Here is a 23,981-nt window from a genome sequence, read left to right on the forward strand (position 1 = left end):
TCCAGGGGCGGCCAGAGCTGCATGGCCTTGCTCACGCGCCAATGGGCAGTCCATTTTCAACGAAAAGAACTGAACAGACTCAAAATCCAGAACACCGCTTGGTGCTTCATAGTTTTCCCGGGGTAATCTTAACCCAGCTGGAAGAGGAGACCCCCGCCCCATGAGAGGCAGGCTAGCAGGGATTCCCTCCTCTCCCCCAGCGCCTCCATCACCACGGGGACCACGACAGCCCGGCTCGAGGATCCGCACCCCTATCCACAGCCTCCCATCCACAGCCCCACCCCCCTCCACCCGCCCCGCCAGGCCTCCCTTAAACCGCAGAAGCCACCCAGTCCGGGAGCGACGGCCCTGACTATTATTGCCCCCAAGTCTGAGCTCCTGGGGTCCCAGACTGCTAACCTGTACTGATGCCGCGGGGGTCAGAGGGCGCACTCTTCGCCAACCCCACCCCTCGACCCGCAAACACACACGAGGGGCAGAGCGAGCCAGGCTGCGGACGGGAGCTGGAGAGCGCGGGCGCGGCAGTCCAATCCGCGATGGGCCCAGGCCTCGGGGGCCTCCCGGGGACAGCCGGCCCAGCTTGGGGCGCCGGCCGAGGAAAGAGCCCCTCCCCCTTCTCCTCTCTGAGGCCCCGCCCGGCCTCTGAGCCCAGAGGCGCAGCCGTCCCGAGGGAAGGGAGGCGCGGGAGGAGACAGGAGGGAAGACACTTACTTAAAAGGCTACATAGTTTCAATCCCCGCCCTTCCTGGAGTGGCGCCGATACCTCCCGGCCCCTCGGTTAGAGACCTCAGGGCCCACCACCCCAACGCGGCAGAACTGCTGCACCGCCCACCCTCGTTGGGCGGAGTCGCACCCCCAGGACTCTGGTCAGCCCAATGAGAAGCTGTCTTTATTCAGAGTGACGCGTGCGCAGAGCAATCATTGAGCCCGCCCAGCCAGGGGTGGGGCTCAGGCGGCAAGCGACACTTCCTATTCAGACTGGACCTGCCCAGAGCCATCGACTGCGCCTGCCTGGAACGGGAGGGGGCGGGGCCGAAAAACACATCTGACACAAGGGGTGGGGTCCAAGCTCTGTTGCTGGAAAGCGGGCTGGACTAGGATGGGGAGATACGGCAGCCTTCCCGCCCCGCAGATTGCCCTTTACTACTCGGTTTGGAGGACAGGGGTGTCCAGTCCTACGAAGCATACTATTTCCGTCGCTGGCTGGGTCTAAGAGTCAGAGCCCCTGGGTTGTAGCCCCATCACTTACATTGCACGTGGTGTGATCTTGATCCTCCTCCTCCCTTTTAAATCTGAGCCTCAGTTTCCCCTTCTCAAAAACAGAGGAGGGTTGGGTCTGCTGAGCGTTAATATTCCAGGCTGTAATGGGGTGCAGAGGAGGGGGAGAGGGGGGACCTGCACGTGACCTCCGCGCGCAGGGCCCCGCCTATCCCTGGTCCAAGGGATGGGAGTGCCCTGCGAGGAAGGGCGGGGGTGGGCGGATCCTAAGAAACCCGACACCGCTGCCCTTAAGGCGCTCGGAGCGAGCGGCTCAGCGGCCCGCTAGCCCTGGCGACGGCAAGGGAGGAGGATGGGGACCTCAACACGGGCTTCGCAGGTGCTACCGTGGAGGCGAGGGCTGCGCAGAGATTCGGCGTGTGACTAGGAGCGCACCTGGGGTGGATGGATGAGGGAATGGCAAACCCGGTTAGCGGAAGCGCCTGTCGTGGACCCTGAGCAGCGGCAGCGCCAAGCTCCTCTCGGGCCATGAGGAGTGCTCGGGCCGTCCGGCCGAGGAACGCCGTCGAGGCTGGCTGCATCCTGCTGCGCTGAGTGGGTGAAGGTGAGAGGGGCGCAGGCGGCCGGGCTGCGCGGGAGAGCAGCGCCATGGCGAAGGAGGAGTGCAAAGCGCTACTGGACGCGCTTAATAAGGCGACCGCATGCTACCACCACCTGGTGCTGACCATCGGAGGCTCCGCAGACTCGCAGAACCTGCGAGAGGAGCTGCAGAAGACGCGCCAGAAGGCGCAGGAGCTGGCGGTGGCCATCCGCGTCCGGCTGACAGCCCCGTTGCGCGACCGGAGCCTGGGCGCCGAGGAGCGCGCCGAATTCGAGCGCCTCTGGGTGGCCTTCTCCGGCTGCCTGGACCTGTTGGAAGCCGACATGCGGCGTGCACTGGCCCTGAGCACTGAGTTTCCGCTGCAGGCGCCGCGCCGGCCGCTGGTACGCACAGGGGTGGAAGGCGGCGCGACCGGCGTAGCGGCGCGCGCCCTGAGCGCCCGCAGCCTGCGGCACGAGGCGCATCGCGACTTCGACGTGGAAGACCTGCACCAGCTGGAGCGGGAGATCCTTCAGGTGGGCGAAATGATCCAGGATATGGAGATGAAGGTCAACGTGCCCCGCTGGACGGTGCAGGCCCGGCAGGCGGCAGGTGCCGAGCTCCTGTCCAGCGCCAGTGCCGGCGTCTCCTCGGTGGGCGGCGTGTCGGTAGAACAGCGCACTGGGCCCTGCGACCTGAGCAAGGCCAAGGCCGCCACCATCTTCAGCGCAGTGCTGCTGGCGGCTGTGGCCTTGGCGGTGTGTGTGGCAAAGCTGAGCTGACCCGTACCCGACGGGGCCCCGCCTCCACCAACCCCTCTCCGGAGACACCCCTGGAGAACGTCTGCAACCCCCTGGACTAGGGATGGGAATGGGGCCTGGCATGTTTAAGGGGAGCGGTTCTAAAGCACAGTGTGTGTAACGTGTATGTTTGTACGCGTGTTTCAAGCACACATCTGCCTGGGCAGAACGTGGCTTACCTCTTAATGGGCCGGGAGGAGTTAATTTTGCGCGGGCCACCAGGGCATTATCGCTAATGTATGCAAGAGCTTTATCCCCTATTAATAGAAAACCGTTCTCAGTGACCTGAGATTCTTCCCAGTTAATACGTTACCGCCTGTGCTGCTGGGGCGTGTTTACGCTGAGGCTGAGCTTGGTGCCCCCACCCCTGCGGGTGATTCCCGTTCTCGGAGAGAGACAGTTTGGAAAGAGGATGGGGTGAAATGAAGTGTGAGGTGAGGGCGCTGTTTTGTGTTTGTGTGTGTTGCTTTTGTTTCCTGGAACAAGAAAGCAAATGGTAATAAGATGTGAGCAGTTTTTATTACCTTCATCCTTTGGGGCCTAAGCTTAGGAGAATGTGTGTTCTTATAGGGCAGGATTACACACTTCTGCACCTACTTGCCTACTGAAAATGACTCCCTGGGTGGGACACAAGCTTTGGGAAGGGACGCGGTCTATCCATACAAGCACATTCTCCTTGACTGGGGCTTATTTTTGTTCCAGAACTAGACCAGAGTTTTTGATCCTCCTTTGGGGGAGGGCTGGGGAATCCTCTTTGGAGCCCTTAATCCTAACTATCCCTTGGAATTTGCTTGCTAGCCAGTAGGAGAGCTGGCTTTGGAGGGAGCTGCACAACTCCCTGACCTGGACACCCCCTGAGAGGGTCAAGTGACATCACTGGGCTCAGAGGTTTTGAGCCAATCAGCCCTGAGACTAGGTTAGAACGTAACAGCTTTAACTTCAAAATTTAGGAGCTTTTTTTAAAAAAAATCTTCTGTTTAAAAAAATCATATGACCACATTGTGTACTATCAAAGCTGATTTTTTGTAAAAGACATTGGCCATGAGTTCATACAGTTGCCAATGAATCATTACATGATGTATTTACTTAAATACTTAGATTGCTAAACAAACATCTCATTTATTTTGAAAATCTGTCTTCTTAAGGCAGGAGATCATAGCATAAACTATTGGAACCACAGGTGTAGATGACAGAAGTTAAGTGGCCCTAGCTTCTTTGTGGCAATAAATAAGGAAATGTGGAAAACACCCTAGGTCCCAGGCTGGAATTTGCCTGAGCGGTGCCACCAACTGCCCACCTGTGGTTCAGAGAGAGCGTTGCTGGGGAAGAAAGCCTGAGAAAACAGATGCATTTAACTCTATAGATAATTTGGAATAAAACCCAGAGACTGATTTGGCTGAAAAGTGAAAAGAATTTTTTTTCCTCTCTTTTTTACCCCAGAAGGGAGAAAGGGGACCGGGAGGAGGGAATGGGTAGTGTTTCACAGGGCAGTTTGAAGGGCCAAGGGTCAAAAGTAAATATCAGTCCCAAGAGCTCAATCCTACAGACCACCCTCCCAGCCTCGCTCACCCAGGCCCACTCCTCAACACACAGATAGTTAAACCACGGGACCTGTTTGTGTGTTTCTGTGAAAATGGTTTTAAAAGATCCACAAAATCTTAAGCTGATTAAGAGTTCTGCAACAATAACTAATAAAAGGAACTTCTCCTGCTTCATCCAGTCTGGATGAATCTGAATTGGGCCATGTCAATTTCTTTTTACACCTGCCTTCCCAGGATACCTTCAGAAATGACATAGGAAGTTTTCTAACTCCCCTCTTTCTCATCCACCTGGGATATAGCATGGACTCTGTCACCTCACGTCTCTCAGGCTGGGGCATATTGTGACCCACTGTTGGAAAATATCCCTAAAAACCAAGCCCTAAATATATTCTTTGACCTATAAAATTGTGACTCTTTGTTCTTATGAAGGTGTTTTGGTTCATGATTCATCAGAATCTGTTATAGAAACAACCCGTTAGAAGCTGTGTAGTCATCACTTCTCAGCCTTTTGGCTAAGATCAAGTGTAGAAGTTGTGTAATCCATAGAGGGCAATTGGAACAAGCGAATGTCTTTATTTTCACTCTTTCCATCCACTTGACAGATCCTTGAGTATTTACTTACACGTGCAATCAGATGTGTACCTGGTTCTGAGAATCCACTGCTCACTGAAATCAGTGATAAAGTACTGTACACACACCAAAGAAGCTGAATTAGAATGAAGGTATTTATCCCGTGGCTCTGTTAACCTAAACACCTCTTTGTTAAATATTCATAATATTTGCCATTATTTGGGGTTATAACATTGCCTAATAGAACTTTTTGCTCTATGATGCAAGCAAAATCACCTTCTGCTTGAGCAATAGGCTGCCCTATAACAATATCTCCCTGATCTCATTTCTCTGTATAATTCAAGAGGTTGTTTTCTGGTAGAAGCCTGATTGAATTTAGAGGTTGGATATCAAAGTCATTAATTTTCTTAAAACATTTGGTATGATCTTATACTATGATACAAGTGATTAAAAAATTACAAATATTTAATAGACGGTATATAGGGTACAGTCAGTGTTAGAGTCAACTTTCCTAAATTAAAGGTACAAGTGAAAGGATAGGTCTTCACCTCAAAAATTAAGTGCTATTATATTGATAAATCTATCATATGTTAAATACCTGTAAGAGAAAATATACCTGGCTTCTCTTTTGGGAAAATAGCACAGCTTTATCTGATACTGGTATGACAAGAATTCATAATGTCAACACACTTATCATGGGAACTTTCAACTCTTCCTATTAGAAAAAAAGAACAGAACAATGTTTATAGAAGAAAAACTGCCTGGCAAATTCTTTTTTATGTACTCTAAGAATGTATGCTCTTATATGCCACAAGAGAAAAGATTTTTGGCAAGTCAAATTAGTGCATAAAATTCATGATTTGCCTAAGGTTTACAGTAAGCTACATAAGAGATGCATGATGTCCAATGACTGAAAAGCAGTTTGGGTTGAAAGAGAGTTCTGGGTTGCATGAGAACCCTGATCATGCTGCATTTTTTAAACATGCACGTTCATACTTTTTTTTTTTTTTTTTTAGCTAGACAGTTGATTTTTAGGATGCAGTTCTCCGTTCTGTAATGAGTGTTTGTTAAGGGTGCAAGCCCCAAAGTGTGAGCCTGTAAGGCAGGAGTATAGGACTGACTTCTGTATTCCTTCGGGGAGTGCCTCCTCCTACAAGGCCATACCAGTTGCAGCGGGCAGGGCTCTGCCTTTTTCTCCAAGTACCTCAGACAGGTCACTGACTTCCCTGTGTCTCCCTTCCCTCATCTGTGAAATCAGAGGGTCCTGACTGGTGAACCCAAAAACATTTAACAGAATGCAGTTAGACAGGGAAGAGTTATTTGGGGCTTTTTTTTGGGGGGAGGGGTGGGGTGGCGAGGGGTTGTTATTGTTGGTTTTGGTGCATATTGAAATGGAATCTTACAGTTTGTCTAAACTTAGTCTGGTGGTAAACTTTCATATGAATTTTAAAAATCAGAATGAACTAAGCTTACTGTGATGTTAGTCTATCACAAGTGTGTAAAAATGCTACTTATTTATAGTATTTAGATTAGAATTTTAAATTCAGACTCTAAATCCAAGAAGGCCTAGTGTTTATTAAACACTTGGTTTTACCCAGCAACCTAAACTGATTCTGGTAAATTATAGATGTGAAATCCCATAGTTTGTCATGGAGTCTTGGAGAAACCTTTTCTGTAACTGTCCTGTACCCTCTGAACTGTAATGGCATTGCCTACCTGACGCTGGGAAACTAGCACAGCATGGGTTGTTTTGTATGTGGCATCACTAGTTGGAAGTAAAAGGCTTTGTATCTACTGTTTGAATGATGCTTCTAACTAAAATGGTTATTAATAATTTAAAGGGGCTTCCCTTGTGGCTCAGCTGGTAAAGAATCCACCTGCAATGCAGGAAGATAACATGCAGCATTCATAACTTTGTAGAAAAAGGCACCCTCCAATGATTCAGCTATCAACTATTATGATATTTTAAGTTATTCTTAATCTTCTTCATGTACATTTAAATTGAAGTGAATTTCCTGGTCAACATATTTATACTTCACAGATTTCATTACATAAAGAGATGTTCAGAAGGATGCCAGGATTATAAATCTCCAGGTGTTTTTCTACAATACAATCATACTCTTCTTTTCATGGAAGATGGAATCCAGGAAGAACAGTAGACTTGCATATGAACACTATTTGGCTGTGGTCAACACAGATCAGAGTCATGTTCAAGTACTGTTCCTTTAGCTCTTAGGAACTGACCAAAGGTGCAGGAACTGACTACATGCCCTGCATCCATGAGCACCGGATAGATTTATGTAAGAGCATTCCTCTCTTTTATTTACTTATTTTCATTTCACTCCAAAGAGGATTCTGGGTGTTTTCATTGCAGTACTGTGAGATCTTCAGCATCCTTCTCTGGTGTTTGAATTTAGAATGTTATAACCTTAAGGCTTATATGACAAATGTTAATAAGCCACATGAAAACTCCTGTTGACAAAATAATTTTTAAGAGTCCTTTTAACATGCTGTTGTCAGGAAAGCAATTTTTAAAATACTTATTTATTTGGTTGTGCTGGGTCTTGGTTGTGGCATTCAGGATGTGGCATGCAGGATCTTTAATTGCAGCACGCAAACTCTTAATTGCAGTATGTGGGATCTAGGTCCTTGACCAGCGATGGAACTTAGGCCTCCTGCATTGGGAGCATGGACTGGACCAAGTCCCCAGAAAGCAAATTTGAATGTCTTTTGTTTGCAGGTATGTGTCAGGCACATAGAGAAGATCTATGGAGAAATATACATAAATGAAAATGCTTGTTAATGTTTGGTGGGATTATAAATGGTATTTTTTCAACATATTTGTATTTAATATTGTTATATTGTTTTTACAATAAAGTTTGAATGCTCTTATGGTTAGTTATTAAAATATAAATTTTAACAGTTAGGGTCTCAATTTTAGTGAGAAATGATTTCAGAACACACACCCCTACCCCACCAGGAACCACAAACAGGCAAAGCAGAACTTTTAGAATCTTACCCACAGGGAATCAGAAGCATGTTTTTTCTTGAATTAATTAATTTCAATTGGAGGATAATTACTTTACAATATTGTGGTGGTTTTTGCCATACATGAGTCAGCTGCGGGTGCACACAGAAAATGTATTATCAAGACAATAGCATCAAGGTTAGGAACGCTGACTACAGAATCTGGGGTACCCCTGAATTCTGATCCATTCTTATTGAAGGTGTTCATTAATCTCCCTGACCTCAATTTCCATATCCTTACAATGGGAGTAATAATAGGGTATACTTCATAGGGTGGGATTCCCAGGTGACTCAGTGGTGAATCCATCTGCCAATGCAGGAGATACAGGCTCAGTCCCTGGGTAGGGAAGATCCCCTTGAAGGAGGAAATGGCAACCTACTCCAGTATTATTGCTGGAAAAATCCCATGAACAGAGGAGCCTGGTGGGCTATAGTCCATGGGGTCGCAAAAGAGTCGGAGGCAACTGAGTTTGATGATGATGATGACTTCATGGGGTATTGACTGTGTTAGTGGGTATTGACAATGCTAGGTCTTTGTTGCTGCACGGGCTTTCTCCAGTTGCCCCCGAGCACGGGCTACGCTTCTTCAGGGGGTGGGCTTCTCACTGCAGGGACTTCTCTTGTGGAACACCGGCTCTAGGTGCATGCGCTTCAGTACTTCCAGCACTCAGGTTCAGCAGCTGTGGCACAAGGCCTTAGTTGCTCCGAGGCATGTGGGGTCTTCCTGGACCAGGGATCAAACCAGTGTTCCCTGCATTGGCAGGCAGATCTGTAACCAGTAGACCACCAGGGAAGGCCCATAGTCATATTGAGGTAAGATTTTTTTTCTGGCACTAGGCTCAATAAATATTGGCTGCCTAAAATGGAATGACTGGGCCGAAGAATCAATACATATGAAAATATTAACTTCCTATAATTTAGGTGAAATCTGCTACAAACCAATCTGAAATTTAAAACTTGATAAGCATGTCAAATGAGAGAAGGTATGTAATAAAACAGTCAAGTTTATAGAAGGAAATTTAGGTTATCTAGAAGTTTGAATCTGTACATTTTTAAAGTAAAACTTATTAAGGTATAATTTTAATAGAGTAACACTCACCCTTCTGAGGTGTGCAGTTTTCTGAGTTCTGACAAATATATACAACCATGTAATCACCACTGCAACCAAGATATAGAATTTTTCATTACCACCCTAAAGTCCCCTCCTGTCTTCTGCAAGCAATCCTTGCCTCTCACCCTCAAATCTGGCAACCACTGATCCGATTTCTGTCCCACAGTGTTGCCTTTTCCAGACTGTCGCCTTAATGGAATCGATGCATTTTTGAGAAAACATGAACCTTTTAAAAACTCTTCTCAAAAAGCATTCCGAAAAACATTTTTATGTGGTGATTCCTGGTGCACTGGATGGTGCCAGTCACTCACAGGTGAATCTCATTTAATCACAATGATGTCTTCATTTCCGGGCAGGCTGAACACACTCTCCTGCCCCAGGTTGATTCTCCAAGCTGAAGTCATCTCTCCATGGCTAGCCACGCGTAGGCTCTTCCTTTCTTTTCCCATGGAAAAACCTGATAAATAACAAATAACAGAAGTGAATTCAGGCTCACTGAAGTAGATAGCTATGGGTAACAGCGTGACATGTTTGGGAAGTCTTTTTTTTTTTTCTTTCAGGATCAGGTCTGTCATGATAAATCAAATGAGGTCATGTATTATGAAGATAGCTGGGGAGGATCAGACAAGTGAAACATAAGAACCGAGAGTCAAGTGTCCTCTAAAGTAAGCAACCATTGTCATAAACAAAGTGACTCATCTCTTGTGATCACGTGGCACATGGGAACTGCCAACTCTAACAGTGGATAGCTGTGTACACTTACTGTCAGGCCTGGGGTAGAACACTATGCTCTTGGCAGAACAGCGCCAACTCTAATAGGGATGGCTGTGTACACTTCCTGGAAAGTGTAGGAAACTAGGAAGTGTGTTTTCAGTTAAAAAAAAAAAAAGGTATGAAAAATATTCAAAAGAGTTATGCATGATCCGGATTTTCTAAAATTGGACTACAATTAGTTAGATAAATTGATTTTGTTAGGAATGACACAGCTATAAGAAAAAACTGGTTAGAGCCAACTAGGTCCAAGATGGCGGAGCTGACTTTCACTAGACCTTGAGCCTTGGTATTTACTCCCATTGTGACATATCAACAAGCTAAATGATACACCCATCAACTAAATCTGATCAAAGTTCTAAACCCTTTTAATTGATCTTTTTGATAAAACTTCCTAAATCGAATTCTTCTGAAGTTCTTTTGACCTCTAGCTAACTTTGGGGTGCTTCAGAGGGCCCCTGGAACATCCCAAAGAGAGATATTAAACTGTGCTTATTTGGTTGGTTAAATTGCATGAAAAAGACTATCACATGAGTAATAAATCCACTCATGTTATAATATATGGTAAAATTACTAATACAGATATCCTAGAAATTATATGGAGTTCTTAACATTCTAATATGTCCTGGTATTCTAATGGAAAACCTGATGACTTCACAAACGTTAACAAAAGGACTGAATGAACCAGCGAATATGCTTATAACTTTCATGGTTTCTATCTGAAAAATTACAGATTTGAATCTTATGTTTTCAGGGAGTAAGGAAAACCTTCCTCTCAAACTAATTATGGCAATAGTTTGGTAAAATTAAATGTTATAAACAATTATATTTTCTATCTGACTCCTCCAAAAATTGGAAATTCTTAGGTTTCCAGTAAGTTTATCAGATGAGTTAGGAAGGTTATCTCACAGGTTCAAAAATCTCAAGAAATTTTTGAGACCTTAAAAAGGGAAGAATTCACCTAGATTTGTTAGGCAAAATCTGTGATAAGCCTTTGGTGTGAGTTTCCCAGCCCTGTTTTATTTTAAAAGGTCAGTCTGAGACTCTATAAATGTTTCAGCAAAATGAAAAGTCTACAATCAATTATGGTTATATAAATCATCAGACCAAAATTAGTGAGAACAGACTTATTTTGCAAACAAACTAGCCTTAATTTGGTTATATTTGATAAAAATGAGGGTAACTCTAGGGAGAAAAAGATGTTTCAAAAAATGTTAAATCCTAGTTTGTTAATGGAGGTCTGCATCTAGTAAGACTCATCTCTTAGATAGTTCTTTGCTGTTATGTGATATTAATGTAAAATTTAATTGAATTCTTAAAGAACACCCTAAGTTTATTTCTGAAGCTCATCTCAGTAATCTATCTTTGGATGAAGATCAGATATCTCATGACCTGCAACCAGGATTAGAAAAAGACATAATTTAAGGGACTGTCTTCAACCTGGATGGAAGGACTTTTTTATCAGGAGAAACTACACTACACCAGGATGAGAAGACGACGACATCAGAGGTAGACAGCTTCCCCAAGATGCTGGACCTGATTCGTATGATCATTTATGTTTTCTTGACTTCTTAGACCTTAGCATATAAATCAAATGCTTTTCTATCATAGGCCTGATTCTATGCTAGTTTTAGAAATCAATTCAATTGTTGGGTTTGTGGCCAATTACCTGTGTCCAGTTCTGGGTTACCTTGGTAACTTTCTCTACTACAAGACTCTAACTGGTTGGCCCTGAGAAAATTTACTTTTAAAAAAAAATTATAGGCATATTCAGGTCACTGTGATATTACTGGAGAAGGCAATGGCACCCCACTCCAGTACTCTCGCCTGGAAAATCCCATGGACGGAGGAGCCTGGAAGGCTGCAGCCCATGGGGTTGCTGAGGGTCGGACACGACTGAGTGACTTCACTTTCGCTTTTCACTTTCATACATTGGAGGAGGAAATGGCAACCCACTCCAGCGTTCTTGCCTTGAGAATCCCAGGGACGGGGGAGCCTGGTGGGCTGCCATCTATGGGGTCGCACAGAGTCAGACACAACTGAAGTGACTTAGTAGTAGTAGTGTACACTTACTGTCAGGCCTGGGGTAGAACACTATGCTCTTGGCAGAACAGCGCCAGGCAGGGCACCCGGAGGATGTGCCGATAGGCCTGGAGACATTCCAACACTTGCTGCATGTGTGACCTTAAACCTACAGATCACAGTGAACTGTCTTTCCATATCTCTTGCCCACTACACAATTGGAGGTTTTTTCTTTCTTAATATTTACTTTTTTGGCGGCTTTCAGTCTTAGTTGAGGCACACAGGCTTCTCTCTAGGTATAGCTCGAGGGCTTAGTTGCTCCGTGGTATGTAGGGTGTTAGTTTCCTGGACCAGGGACTGAACGTGAGTCCATTGCCTTGGAAGGCGGACCACTTGGTGGTCTCAACCACTGGAGCAGTAGGGAAGTCCCATGAGGTTTTTTTTTTTTCCTCCATTTTTTGTCTCAATCCTTTGTGAAACGCAATAATTTTCTCAGTTTATTGCATCGTGGACTTACTTATGGTATCTGTTGTCATAATAAAGTTATAAATATGCATCATGTGTCAAATTGATCAATCTTTCCCCTTATGCTTCTAGATTTTGAGTCAAAGACTATAGAGGAATTTACCTTTTTTCTCCTAATGCTTAGATGGTTTTTTATCCACTGTTGTAGCTAGCCTCCAAGATGACCACCAACGATGCCTACCTCCTGGTGTTTTTATGCGGTCCCCTTCCATACAGAATAGAGCTGACCAGTGTCACAATAGGGTACTGTGGAAGTGGTGGAGTGTGACTTCTGTAGCTAAGGAACTTCTTACTTCCTCCCTTCGTGACTTCTTCCCTCCTCTCTTCTGAATCATTGATTACCAAGTAAGTCTTGAAGAAGTCCAGGCAGCCCTGTGGAGAGGCCAGTGTGGTGAGGAACTGAGGCCTCTAGACAACAGTCATATGAGCGAGCCATTGTAGAAATGGATCCCCCAGCCCCTGATCAAATCCTGGTTGACACGCTGACCACAGTCTCATGGGAGATACTGAGACAGAAGCACCCAGCGAAGATGCTCTTGATCCACAGGAACTGTGAGATAGTAAACGCTTACTGTTTGAAGCTGCTGAGTTTCCAGTCTCCCACGATAAACCTTTAATGCCTTCCTCTCCCTCGCTCTGCATATTCAACAGTTCTACCTCCTAAATACTCTCGAATAAATCATTCCCTCTCACCACCTCTCCCCCTCTTCACAGCCACTCTCCTAGTTCAGACCCTCATTGTTGCTTCCCCAGCACATTCCATGGGGTTCCAGAACAGTCCATCCAATTGAGTCATCATGCTGTTGTCAGCGTGACCTTTGAAGATACAAACTTAATCATGTCACCACTGTTTACAGCTTCCCATGGCTCAAAGCACTGAAATGACCTGGATGGTTGGGGATTGGTAAAAACATAGGCTCCAGGGTACCACCCTGATCTCTACAATAGATTGTGAAATGATTGTCTCAGAGCAGACAGCCGAATGTAGTGGGAAAGCAGATAAGGGAAAGGTCCCCAACTGTGGATTATGAAGAGACTTGAGATGGATGAAATTTGGCAGACTCCACCTCCCCAAACCCCAATCTGCCAGTATATGTGTGCTCCCTTGCCCTCTGTGTGCTTTCCTAAACATGTGGTCCTGTTTCTGGGATGTGGTCAGTATACATGTATTTGCATCTTTAGATGGAGAAGGCAATGGTACTCCACTCCAGTACTCTTGCCTGGAAAATCCCATGGATGCAGGAGCCTGGTGGGCTACAGTCCATGGAGTCACTGAGTCGGACACGACTGAGCGACTTCACTTTCACTTTTCACTTTGATGCATTGGAGAAGGAAATGGCAACCTACTCCAGTGTTATTGCCTGGAGAATCCCAGGGATGGGGGAGCCTGGTGGGCTGCCATCTATGGAGTCACACAGAGCCGGACACAACTGAATCGACTTAGCAGCAGCAGCAGCATCTTTAGAAAATGATGTTAACAAAAAAAATCAGCCTAAATACAGCTGGTGCCATCTCTGGATTCTCTCCCAGGAAACATCCCACATTAGAATGATAGTTTGAAAATGAGGCTCAGTGAGTATGGTCTGTAAGTGTTCTGTGCTAAGTCACTTCAACTGTGTATGACACTATACAACCCTATGGACTAGCCTGTTAGGATCCTCTGTCCGTGGGATTCTCCAGGCAAGAATACTGGAGTGGGTTGCCATGCCCTCTTCCAAGGGATCTTTCTGACCCGGGATCAAACCCATGTCTCTTATGCCTTCTGCACTGGCAGACAGGTTCTTTACCAGTAGTGCCACCTGGGAATCCCATGGTCTGTATACTCATCCAAAAACGTAACAAATGTGTGATCAACTATAATAGCAATTGTGGGAGAAACCGTTCCCCAGTGGCTCAGTGGTAAAGAAACTGCCTGCATTGGGGGAGACCTGGGTTCCATACCTGGGTGGGGAAGATCCCCTGGAGAAGCAAATGGCAACCCACTCCAGTATCCTTGCCTGAAAAATTCCATGGACGGAAGAGCTATAGTCCATGTAGGCTATAGTAGGCTACAGTCCATGGGGTCACAAAGAAACTGAGTGACTAACACTTTCACTTTTCATGAAAGAGTAAATTATCAAATGGCCTAAAATGCTTAAGGTGGTCCCAGGTGCCTTTGACAATAAAAGATGTCCCAGATCACAAGGCAGGAGCTTGTCCTGGGATTCAAGGAGCACTTTTCACACTCTGTGCAGTGTGAAATTTGTATTTTGGTATCTGGTTCATCCGTCAGTCTCTCATTGCTGGGGTTCAGGTCAGTTTGCAAAGCTCCGACACCTACCTCCTGGATTCCCCTTCACCGCCTCCCGCCCCCAGCCAAAGGAAACATATCCTCTCGTCGATTCCTGGTGTAATCGAGAAAGTCCTAGTCCTCAGGTTTTGTTTGAGCAGGGATGTGTCGCCAGGCCTAGGTTTGCATCGCACTTTTACCTCGACAGTCATTGTGCAACCCTAAGCATTCCTGCTGTAGGCCATGTGTCCTGCCTGGGTGAGGAAGATGAGGCCCTCCTAGCACGTGGCTGTGACAGCCTTTGTCCCGCTAGAGGGACCTGGCTGGGAACACGGGCATTCGAGGCGGAGCTTCTCTCCGCCCGCACCACACCCTCCTTACGGCAGGCGCCAGCTCGGCCAAACAACCCGGGTTCACCGATTGCCCCGTGCGCGCCTCGCTGGCAGAGGCGGGAGTTCACTTAGCAAGACGCCAGCTTCCGTGCTCACTTCCCGGGAGAGCTCCAGTCGCACCAGAACCCCGAGGCCGTAAGCCGCGCGCCGCCGCCCGCCATGAGTGTCCCGGTGCGAGCGGGCCCAAGCAACTGGAGGCGGGCAGCCACCTTAGTGCTGGCGGCGGGCTGGACGCGCCCGGTCCCCGCCGCCCCATCGAGGCCCCAGCCACCCGCCGAGGGATTCAGGGTGCTGCTGCTGCAGCGCTCCGCTAGCCAAGGCTTCTTGCCCCGGGCGCACGTCTTCCCGGGCGGGGTGCTGGAGGCGGCAGACCGTTCGACCGATTGGCTGCGCCTCTTCGCGCCGCACCACTGGCCCCCCCGCTTTGGCCTGGGTCCCGCGCCGCCCCAGCGCGCCGCCTTCCCGGTGCTGCCCAACGTCCGGCCGGGAGCCGTGGACGAGGACGCGGCGGCGCTACCGGATGACATCGCCTTCCGCATCTGCGCCATCCGCGAGGCATTCGAGGAGGCGGGCGTGCTGCTGCTGCGGCCCAGGGGCCCCCGGCCCCCGGATCAGGCGCCAGGCTGCGCCCTCGCGCCGCCGCCCGCCTTGGCCGACTGGCGCGCCCGCGTCCGCCGGGACCCGCGGCACTTCCTGAGCCTGTGCGCGGAGCTCGACTGCACTCCCGACATCTGGGCGCTGCGCGACTGGAGCGGCTGGATCACGCCCTTCTCACGCCCCGGCGGCCGCCGCTTCGAGACCACCTTCTTCCTGTGCTGCCTGAACGAGCCGCCGCCGGTCTTCCCCGACTTAGTGGAGGTGGTGGACTGCCAGGTAGGGCGTCCTCCCGGGACGGAGTGGGGACCCCGGCAGGCGGCCCAGGCTCCTCGGACCTTCCAGTAGGCCGCCTCAGGGCCGTAATAGCCAGTTAGCTACGGAGCGGGCCTGGGACCCACGCGGTCCGGACCCCTGCCCAGCAGGCCAAAGCTGTGACACTGGTGAACTGTTTTCTGCTTTTTCCCGCTTCACAGCCCCAGGGCCTCGCAGATGTCTCCCCACGCGGTTTCTCCGGCAGGTGGCCGGCGGAGATCCCAGGAGTTCTAGCGCTCCTGCCTGAGCAGTTGCCACGCTTTCACTTATTTCGTCCCCGCAGCCGTTTGTTTCCTCGTAGTTCAGTCTTTTAGAATTTATCTGAAACGTTTTCATTTGAGACTTGTTGGGGAAAGGCTACCCACTCGAGTATTCTGGCCTGGAGCATTCCGTGGACTGTATAGTCCGTGGGGTCGCTAAGGGTGGCACACGACTGAGCGACTTTCACTTTCGGCTACCGATATGGCCTACCGTGGTGAATGATTCCTCTGCACCTGAAAAAGAATGTGTTTTCTGCTGTATTCGATGGAGTGTTTTTTAAAATGTCAATTAGGTTAAGTTAGTTGATAGTGTCTTTTTAGGTCTTCCATATCGTTTACCTGTTCCATCAATTTCTGAGAAAAGGTTGTTGAAATCGGTAACGAATAATTGCGGCTTTGTCTTATTCTCAGTTCTGTCGGGTTTTCCTTCGGGTATTTGGAAGCTCCTTTGTAAGGTGTTAGCTTCCCTTGTGGCTCAGACAGTAAAGCGTCTGCCTACAATGCGGGAGACCTAGGTTCTAGCCCTGGGTCGGGAAGTTCCCCTGGAGAAGGAAATGGCAATCCACTCCAGTATTCTTGCCTGGAAAATCCCATTGACGGAGGAGCCCAGTAGGCTACAGTCCATGGGGTCGCAAAGAGTCGGACACGACTGAGCGACTTCACTTCACTTTGTAAGGTGTTGCAGAAGACTGTTCAAGCTTGTTGGAACTAGTCTTTGATTATGATGAACTAGCCTTCTTTATCCCTGACGATGTTCCTTATTATGAAATCTGAAGTTTATTATCAGATAGTGATATAGCTGCTCAGTCTTCCATTTAATTAGCAATAGCAGAGTATATCCTCCTCCATTTTTTACTTTTAACCTGTGTCTTTATAGTTAAAGTATGTTTATTGTAGGCAGCATATAGTCTTACTTTTTATCCATTATGATAGTTTCTGCATTTCAGTTGGAGTGTTTAGATCATTTACATTGTGTTATTCTCAAATCTATCTTGCTGTTAGTTTTTTTTTAATCTGTCCCTTCTATTCTTTGCACTGTTTTTCTTTTTTTTCTTGACTTCTTTTGGATTATTTGAGTATTTTTTGGACTCTTTTTATCTCCATTATTGCCTAATTAACTGTACTTCTTTGTAATTGCTTTAGGATTTGCAGTACATCTCTCACTTCATGTGTAGTATTAGAACCATAAAGTAATATATTTCTGTTTCTCCCCTCCTGTCATGTATGCTTTTGTAGTCATACATTTGACTTTTATTTCTACTATAAACTCTACGATACAGTGATTATTTTTGCTTTAAGCAGTTACTCTGTCATAAACTGCAAATGAGGGGGAAATGTTTTCTATGTTTACCTGCATATGTGTTCTTTGCACTCTTCGTTCGTTTGTGTAGATTTATCTACATCTGTATCTTTCTGCCTAAAGAACTTCCTCTAATGTGTCTTGAATTTCAGTTTTTCTGACAGTGAATCTTCTAAATTTTGTCTGAAAATATTTTGCTTTTATTTTCTGAAAGCTATTTCGTGTGGGTGTAGAATTCTGTATAGGTTGACAGTATGAGTTTTTGTTTCGTTTTTCTGCCAGTACTTAAAGATGTTACTTCATTAGTTTCCAGTTTGCATGATCTTCTGGTGAGAAATCTGCTTTTTTTCCTCCAGTTTTATTGAGAGATAATTGACACACAGCTGGTGGCACTAGCAGTAAAGGACCCTCCAATGCTGGAAACATAAGGGACAAAGATTCGATCCTTGTGTCGGGAAGATCCCCTGGAGGAGGGCACGGCAACCCACTCCAGTATTCTTGCCTGGAGAATCCCCATGGACAGAGGAACCTGGCAGGCTATGGTCCATAGGGTTGCGAAGAGTTGGACATGACTGAAGCGACTTAGCACGGCACATGGTGTAAGTTTAAGGTGACAGCATGATGGCTTGACCTGCATACACCATAACATAATTACCATAATAAATTTAGCGCATGTTCATCATCTTTTAGAAAAGTTTGATTTTAACTCTGTTCCTCTGTGCGTAATGTGTTTGTATTTTTGGTTTTGATATGTATGCCTACTTTAAGTATTTTCTCTTTAATTACTGGTCAGTATTTGATTATGATGTGCATAGTTTTCTTTTTGTTTTGTTAATAATTACTTGTTTCCTCAAATATTTTTCACCTCCCTCTATTTTCTGGGACTCCGATTACATGTATGTTAGACCACCTGATAATTTTTTGTGGGTCCCTGATGCCTTGTTCATTTTTTTTTTAAACTTTTTTCCTCTGTGCTTTATTCTGAGTAGATTTATTGCTGCATTTTCAAATTTTCTGTTTATATGTAGTATCAAAATTGCTGTAAATATCATCCAGTGTAATTTTCATCTCTAGAACTTTCATTTATTTTTTTAAAAAACATTTCCTATTTCTCTCATGTTCATATTTTCCTTTACATCTTTGAGCCAATGGAACATACTTGTAACAGTGATTTTTAATGTCCTTTTCTGCCACTTCCATCATCTCTATAATTTCTGGGTCTGTTTCTATTACCTGATTTTTCTTCTGGTTATGGGTCACATTTTTCTGCTGAGGTCTTGTAGTTTTTTATTGTCGTTGTTGTTCAGTCGCTTAGTCTTGTCTGACTTCCTTGCAACCCCATGGACTGTAGCCCACTAGGCTCCCCTGTTCATGGGATTTCCCAGGCAAGAATACTGAAGTGGGCTGCCATTTCCGTCTCTAAGCAATTTTCCCAGGTCAGGGTTTGAACCCAAGTCTCCTGCATTGGTAGGTAGATTCTTCACCACTGAGCCATCACAGGAAGCCCAGTTTTTGATGGAATGTTGAATGTGATTTTCAGTTGAGTACTGGATTTTGTCTTTTTTTAAAAAAAAAAAAGGTGTAGGACTTTTCCTGTCAGGAAGTTCGGTTCAGGTGCTCAGTCGTGTCTGACTCTTTGTGACCCCGTGGACTATAGCACGGCAGGCTTCTCTTTCCATCACCAGCTCCTGGAGCTTACTCAGACTCATGTCCATCAAGTTGGTGATGCCATCCAACCCTCTCATCCTCTGACATCCCCTTCTCCTCCTGCCTTAAATCTTTCCTAGCATCAGGATCTTTTCTAGTAAGTCAGTTCTTTGCATAAGTTGGCCAAAGTATTGGAGTTTCAGCTTCAGCATCAGTCCTTCCAGTGAATATTCAGGGCTGATTTCCTTTAGAATGGACTGGTTGGATCTCCTTGCTGTCCAAGGGACTCTCAAGAGTCTTCTCCAACACCACAGTTCAAAAGCATCAATTCTTCAGCTCTCAGATTTCTTTATAGTCCAACTCTCACATCCATACATGACTACTGGAAAAACTATAGCTTTGACTAGATGGACCTTTGTTGAAAAGTAATGCCTTTGCTTTTTAATATGCTCTCTGGGTTGGTCATAGCTTTTCTTCTAAGGAGCAAACGTCTTTTAATTTCATGGCCGAAGTCACCATCTGCAGCGATTAAGGACTGGAAAGTATATGAAGTGTCTTGGGCAGTGTTCTACTAGTAACCAATAAACAATAAGTTAATTAAGATTATTTTAGCCTATGGTCTGGACTGACCTGAACAGGTTGAATTGAGTTAATGCCTGTTGTTTAACCCTTTATCGTCATTGTTACCATTGAACTGGCATGGAACTGACAAAGCATACCTTAGAGATTGGGTAGTCCTTTAAGACCAAAGCTTTGTTTTTCAAAACGTAGCCTTGGCCAACTTGAGAAGAATCTAGGATGCTTATTAAACGTAGATTGCCGGGCTCCATACAGTGAAGATTTAACAAGTTGCTCAGGTTTCTCATACAAGCTTATAAATTGTTGGCCTATAATTATTCAAGGCAATCAATTTCAACTCCCTGGTTTTGGATATGAGGGTCAATTTCCCCAGTGTATGTGGATATTTAGCAGTAAAGCAGTTAAAGAAAGAAAGACCTTTTGGAGTTCTTTCATATTAATTGAATCATCTCTTTTTATCTAAATGTGGAAGGAAGGAAGGCTTGGGAAAGAGGGCACAGCAGTGAGGTCACTTACGTTAAGTGCTGACTGGTTAATATAATGCAGTTATTTCACTCCTGGGACAATAGACTGAGTCATGCCTCTTGACCTTTCTGAAAGCTTCTCTTGCTCCTGGCTCTTTACCTTCATTGTTAACACACTACATGTACCATGCTACATTTTGTTTGCTGAAGGCCCTACTAGGCCTAAGAGAGCTTTGTCTTGTCCACCAGCATGTCCTTATTGCCTAACCAAGGTAGGCAGGAATGAGAGACCCTTGAGAGTCCCTCCCATTTATGGGAGGAATGAACGGGCACTAAGTTCTCAATCTGCTGCCATGAATTTATACTTCAGTCTTCCTTTGAAAGTGATCAGAACCTCCTTGCCTTCTTAGCATCTCCTGCCTTTTATGCTGAACAACTCTCCCAGTTCAACCCATTGTGATCTATCCTGGCTTATTTACTAGTTCTCAGGATCCATGTCCTAATGATCAACCTCTGAAGGGGACCAACCCAGCTTTCTTCACTGAATCTTTCCTTGTTGTCTCAGAGGAATCTAGCAAGATACATCAATGAATCAATTTTTACATTTTTTTCAGTTAGATCTTAAGTACTGAGTCAAGGATCTCAAATCTTGCATTGTCTATGGGGGAAAACTTAGGAAGCTCTACCTTTGTCTTCCACAGTGGTCGTCTCCATCAGAGGCAATTGAAAGCCTCATATCCAAGGAAGTTTTGCTTGCACCCCCACAGTTCTACGAAATACGTAGACTAGGAAACTTTGCCTCTCTCTCTGACTTGCACAAATTTTCTTTGGATCGTGAATCAGAAGGAACGGAAAGATGGATGCCGATCATATTATTCACTGCTGATGGGACGATCCATCTTTTACCAGGTAAATATGTGTTTACCAATGTTCTTGTTGATATTCCCATTTAATGCTCTGGGCTGTATGGCAGTATTCTCCCACACAGACACATGAATTACAATCTATGTTTTATACACTACAGTGAAACTAATTAGATAAGCTCAAGTTCTATAAGATATTCATAGTTTTTATTATAACCAGAAATTCTGGATATATTACTTTATATACACTTATGTAAATATATTTCCTAGACATTGGCAAGAGTTCTTTCTGGAAAATGATCTCACTTTTTTACCTTTTAATTTTGAATTATGAAGACTTGTAAATTATACTTATTTGATTGAAAGAGAGTTTTGTTGGTGGTCAGTTATTGTTGAGTTAGTACAGGACAGAAGTTTTGTAGCACCTTACAGTGGAGTTTTCTGATCTCTCTTACTTACCAGCCACTTGTCTCACTTCTCAGAATTGTGATAATACTCGTTACTCATCCTGCAGTGGGACAGCTTAGCAGTTTTGATGTGTAAATGATAATTTCTCTAATTTAACCTTAAGATGATTGGAGCAGCCCACATTGAAACACCAAAATTATATGGATATCAAGGTGAACGTTATAGTGAATGAAATAAAGAGAGTCTTGAATTAGTATAAAAAATTATAGTTCAGGATGAAAAAGTACCAGTTATAAATATTTATAACTTTGGGCATATAGTTTATGCCCAAAGACAATTCTTGGCTAGAAAATGGAGAACTGGGGAGGTTAGGTGGGATATTAAAAACACAAATATATTGAAGTAAACTCAAAAAGTTCTGATTATTTAACAGCTATATCAGTTCCAAACACATGAAATGAATAAAAATAAAGACTAATATATTGGAAGGTTTTATAAAATAACACTAAAGTTAAACTATTATTTTTCAGGAGATGAGATGTACTCAGAAGATTCAAACTTTTTGGAAAATTGTATGTCCACTGGAAAAAAGACTGAAGAAATCATGAACGAAGGCAAGACATTTCACCGAATAGTGCTGTATAATTCCCACAATTATGGAGATTATACAGGTTATAGCATCCATGTGACAGTTCTGCCAAAGTATAAACATGTTTATCCTAAGAGCTTTGTAATGGGTAAGAGCCGTCTGTAGCGAACAGGTTCTTTATAAACTGGCCCACTTGTAGTTGTTCGAGTCAAAACTGAGGGTTGACTAGATGTGCCTGGAACCTAAGGAACTTTATGCCTGTAAGTTCTAAGACAGTCTCTCCTATCTCAAGCGTATTGTGTAGCTCTGTTATTCTTTAAACCTTATAGTATCACACTAGTATAAGGTATTAATGTTTTGTTACCAAAAAGAGAAAACAAATTCTCAGAGATTTCCACTTCTGTGTTGTTCTGTTATCTAAAGTTTAAATAGGATATTTCTCCTGTATTGTCTTTTAACTGTACTAGCATACTACTATATATGCTAGGAGTTTGATCCATTAATTCCTTAGACTTTCTGCTGGAATTAATTTAAGGGTGTCTGATTAGACACATGGTGATCAGAAGACTGAGATGACCTTCAAGTGACAGTGTCATTACTTTCTTATGACTTTAGCTGGATGATTAAGATGTAATTCTGTTAAAACTAAACGGCATAAGTTATTAGTTTACCAAATTGGAAGTTACTTGAGTGATTGCTGTAAAGAAATATGAAGCCATAAGAGAAGTCATAACTTTTATTTTGGAGTGCTACTTGACAGAATACAAAAGAGCTTATTAGAGAGATGCAGAACTATTCATCATCAGTCATGCTTATTAATGGTTATTTATTATCAATGTTTTTCATATGGGTAATTTTTTTACCTCCTCTTAAGAGGAATAATCTTTATTGATTACAGATGGGAAATGGTTAAGAAGAAACCAGTTCTATTTCAGATCTTTGACTATATTATGCATTGTATCGATACATTTAATTTCACTTTTCATAAAAAGTATTGATAAATGAAGACTTCCCTGTAGCTCAAATGGTAGAGTCTGCCTGCGATGCAGGAGACCAGGATTCAATCCCTGGTTTGGGAAGTTCCTCTAGAGAAGGGAATGGCAATCCACTCCAGTACTCTTGCCTGGAGAAATCCATGGACAGAGAAGCCTGGGGGGCTACAGCTCGTGGGGTCACAAAGAGTGGCACAGGACTGGGCGGCTAACACACACACACAGAGGAAGACATCCAGATCAGTGGTTCTCAGCCCCAAGGCACTATTGCCCTTTAGGGGCATCTGGCAGTGTCTGGGAACGTTTTTGGGTTGTCACAACTGAGAATGAGATGCTACTACCATCTAGTGGAGAGAGGCCAGGGATACAGTTTAATATCCTGGAACGCACAGGACAGCCACCCACAGTGAAGAATTATCTGGTCACGGTTGAGAAACTCTGATCTAGAGTAAAATCTCCTGTCTTCAGTAAATGATTCCAACATGTAAATTTTGAGAGCAACAAATAGTGTTCGCATTCCATCTGGCTTCTAAATCTATAGCAGTTCTCCTTACTGATGTTTAGCCTCGGGCATCCTATTCTTTCATTCTCATTGAAAACAGAATGTTACAGCTGAGAGAGACCTCAGTCAACACCGTGATTTTTCCGATAAGAAGACTGAGAAGCAGATTCACACACCTAGTTAGCACCGTAGCCAAGAGTAGAACCTGATTCTTTTTCTAGCAGGTGGTATCTGTCGCCTGGCAGTAGAGGCCTGATCACGTCTGCCCGCCACATCTTGGTACTGTACTCACCAGGGAAACCATGATACAGCCCAGCATTGGATGGAACAATGCTTTACTCATTTACTCAAAACAGCAAGGCCAGCTTTTGAACGACTTCTAGAAGAATCTAAAATTGGGCTGGTGTCAGTGTTTCAGGCTAACATGTCCTTATCCTCACAGTTCTTTGTCAATATAAAACAAGAATGCCCTGTAATGTGGGAGAAAAAATAAGGACTTGAATGTAAGGGGACTTATCTCCTGGAGGATAATTTGTCAGAGGAGCCCACATACATGGGCATATGTAGGTCACATCCTTTTAAAAGGAAATTACTTGCCTTCCACTTTCTTTTTTCCCTTCTCACTGGCTGGAAATGGTGGCA

At 44.9% G+C, this 23,981-nt stretch overlaps 3 protein-coding genes and 1 non-coding gene across 4 annotated transcripts in view; 3 read left to right on the top strand and 1 right to left on the bottom strand.

The window, feature by feature from the left end:
• The window catches only part of ANKRD27 (ankyrin repeat domain 27), a 60,971-nt gene extending 60,133 nt beyond the window's left edge, over positions 1–838 (bottom strand). Inside the window, exon 1 of the mRNA XM_068992127.1 lies at positions 712–838. The gene's annotated coding sequence lies outside the window, so the exon portion shown is untranslated. The remainder of the gene's footprint in view (positions 1–711) is intronic.
• Positions 839–1,866: 1,028 nt separating this feature from the next.
• Positions 1,867–2,580, top strand: RGS9BP (regulator of G protein signaling 9 binding protein). Its single transcript, XM_068991625.1, has one exon. It carries the CDS (start codon positions 1,867–1,869, stop codon positions 2,578–2,580), a length of 714 nt encoding a protein of 237 aa, XP_068847726.1.
• Positions 2,581–4,631: 2,051 nt separating this feature from the next.
• LOC138097259 (U2 spliceosomal RNA) lies at positions 4,632–4,824 on the top strand. The gene has a single exon (XR_011146462.1). It is a non-coding gene; the product is annotated as a U2 spliceosomal RNA (small nuclear RNA).
• Positions 4,825–14,913: 10,089 nt separating this feature from the next.
• Positions 14,914–23,637, top strand: NUDT19 (nudix hydrolase 19). Its single transcript, XM_068992309.1, has 3 exons — positions 14,914–15,699; positions 20,687–20,894; positions 21,787–23,637. The coding sequence occupies exons 1-3, from the start codon at positions 14,986–14,988 to the stop codon at positions 22,008–22,010; spliced, it is 1,146 nt and encodes a 381-aa protein (XP_068848410.1). The 5' UTR covers positions 14,914–14,985; the 3' UTR covers positions 22,011–23,637.
• Positions 23,638–23,981: the final 344 nt, after the last annotated feature.

The sequence above is a fragment of the Capricornis sumatraensis genome, chromosome 20, assembly GCF_032405125.1.
Source record: "Capricornis sumatraensis isolate serow.1 chromosome 20, serow.2, whole genome shotgun sequence".
Classification (NCBI taxonomy): domain Eukaryota; kingdom Metazoa; phylum Chordata; class Mammalia; order Artiodactyla; family Bovidae; genus Capricornis; species Capricornis sumatraensis.

Excerpts from the sequence above, each read along its gene's own strand:
- NUDT19 (XM_068992309.1), top strand. The coding sequence starts at position 14,986 with ATGAGTGTCCCGGTGCGAGCGGGCCCAAGCAACTGGAGGCGGGCAGCC. Across the intron at positions 15,700-20,686 it reads TGGAGGTGGTGGACTGCCAG|TGGTCGTCTCCATCAGAGGC; the intron begins GTAGGGCGTCCT and ends TGTCTTCCACAG. Across the intron at positions 20,895-21,786 it reads GACGATCCATCTTTTACCAG|GAGATGAGATGTACTCAGAA; the intron begins GTAAATATGTGT and ends ATTATTTTTCAG.
- RGS9BP (XM_068991625.1), top strand. The coding sequence starts at position 1,867 with ATGGCGAAGGAGGAGTGCAAAGCGCTACTGGACGCGCTTAATAAGGCG.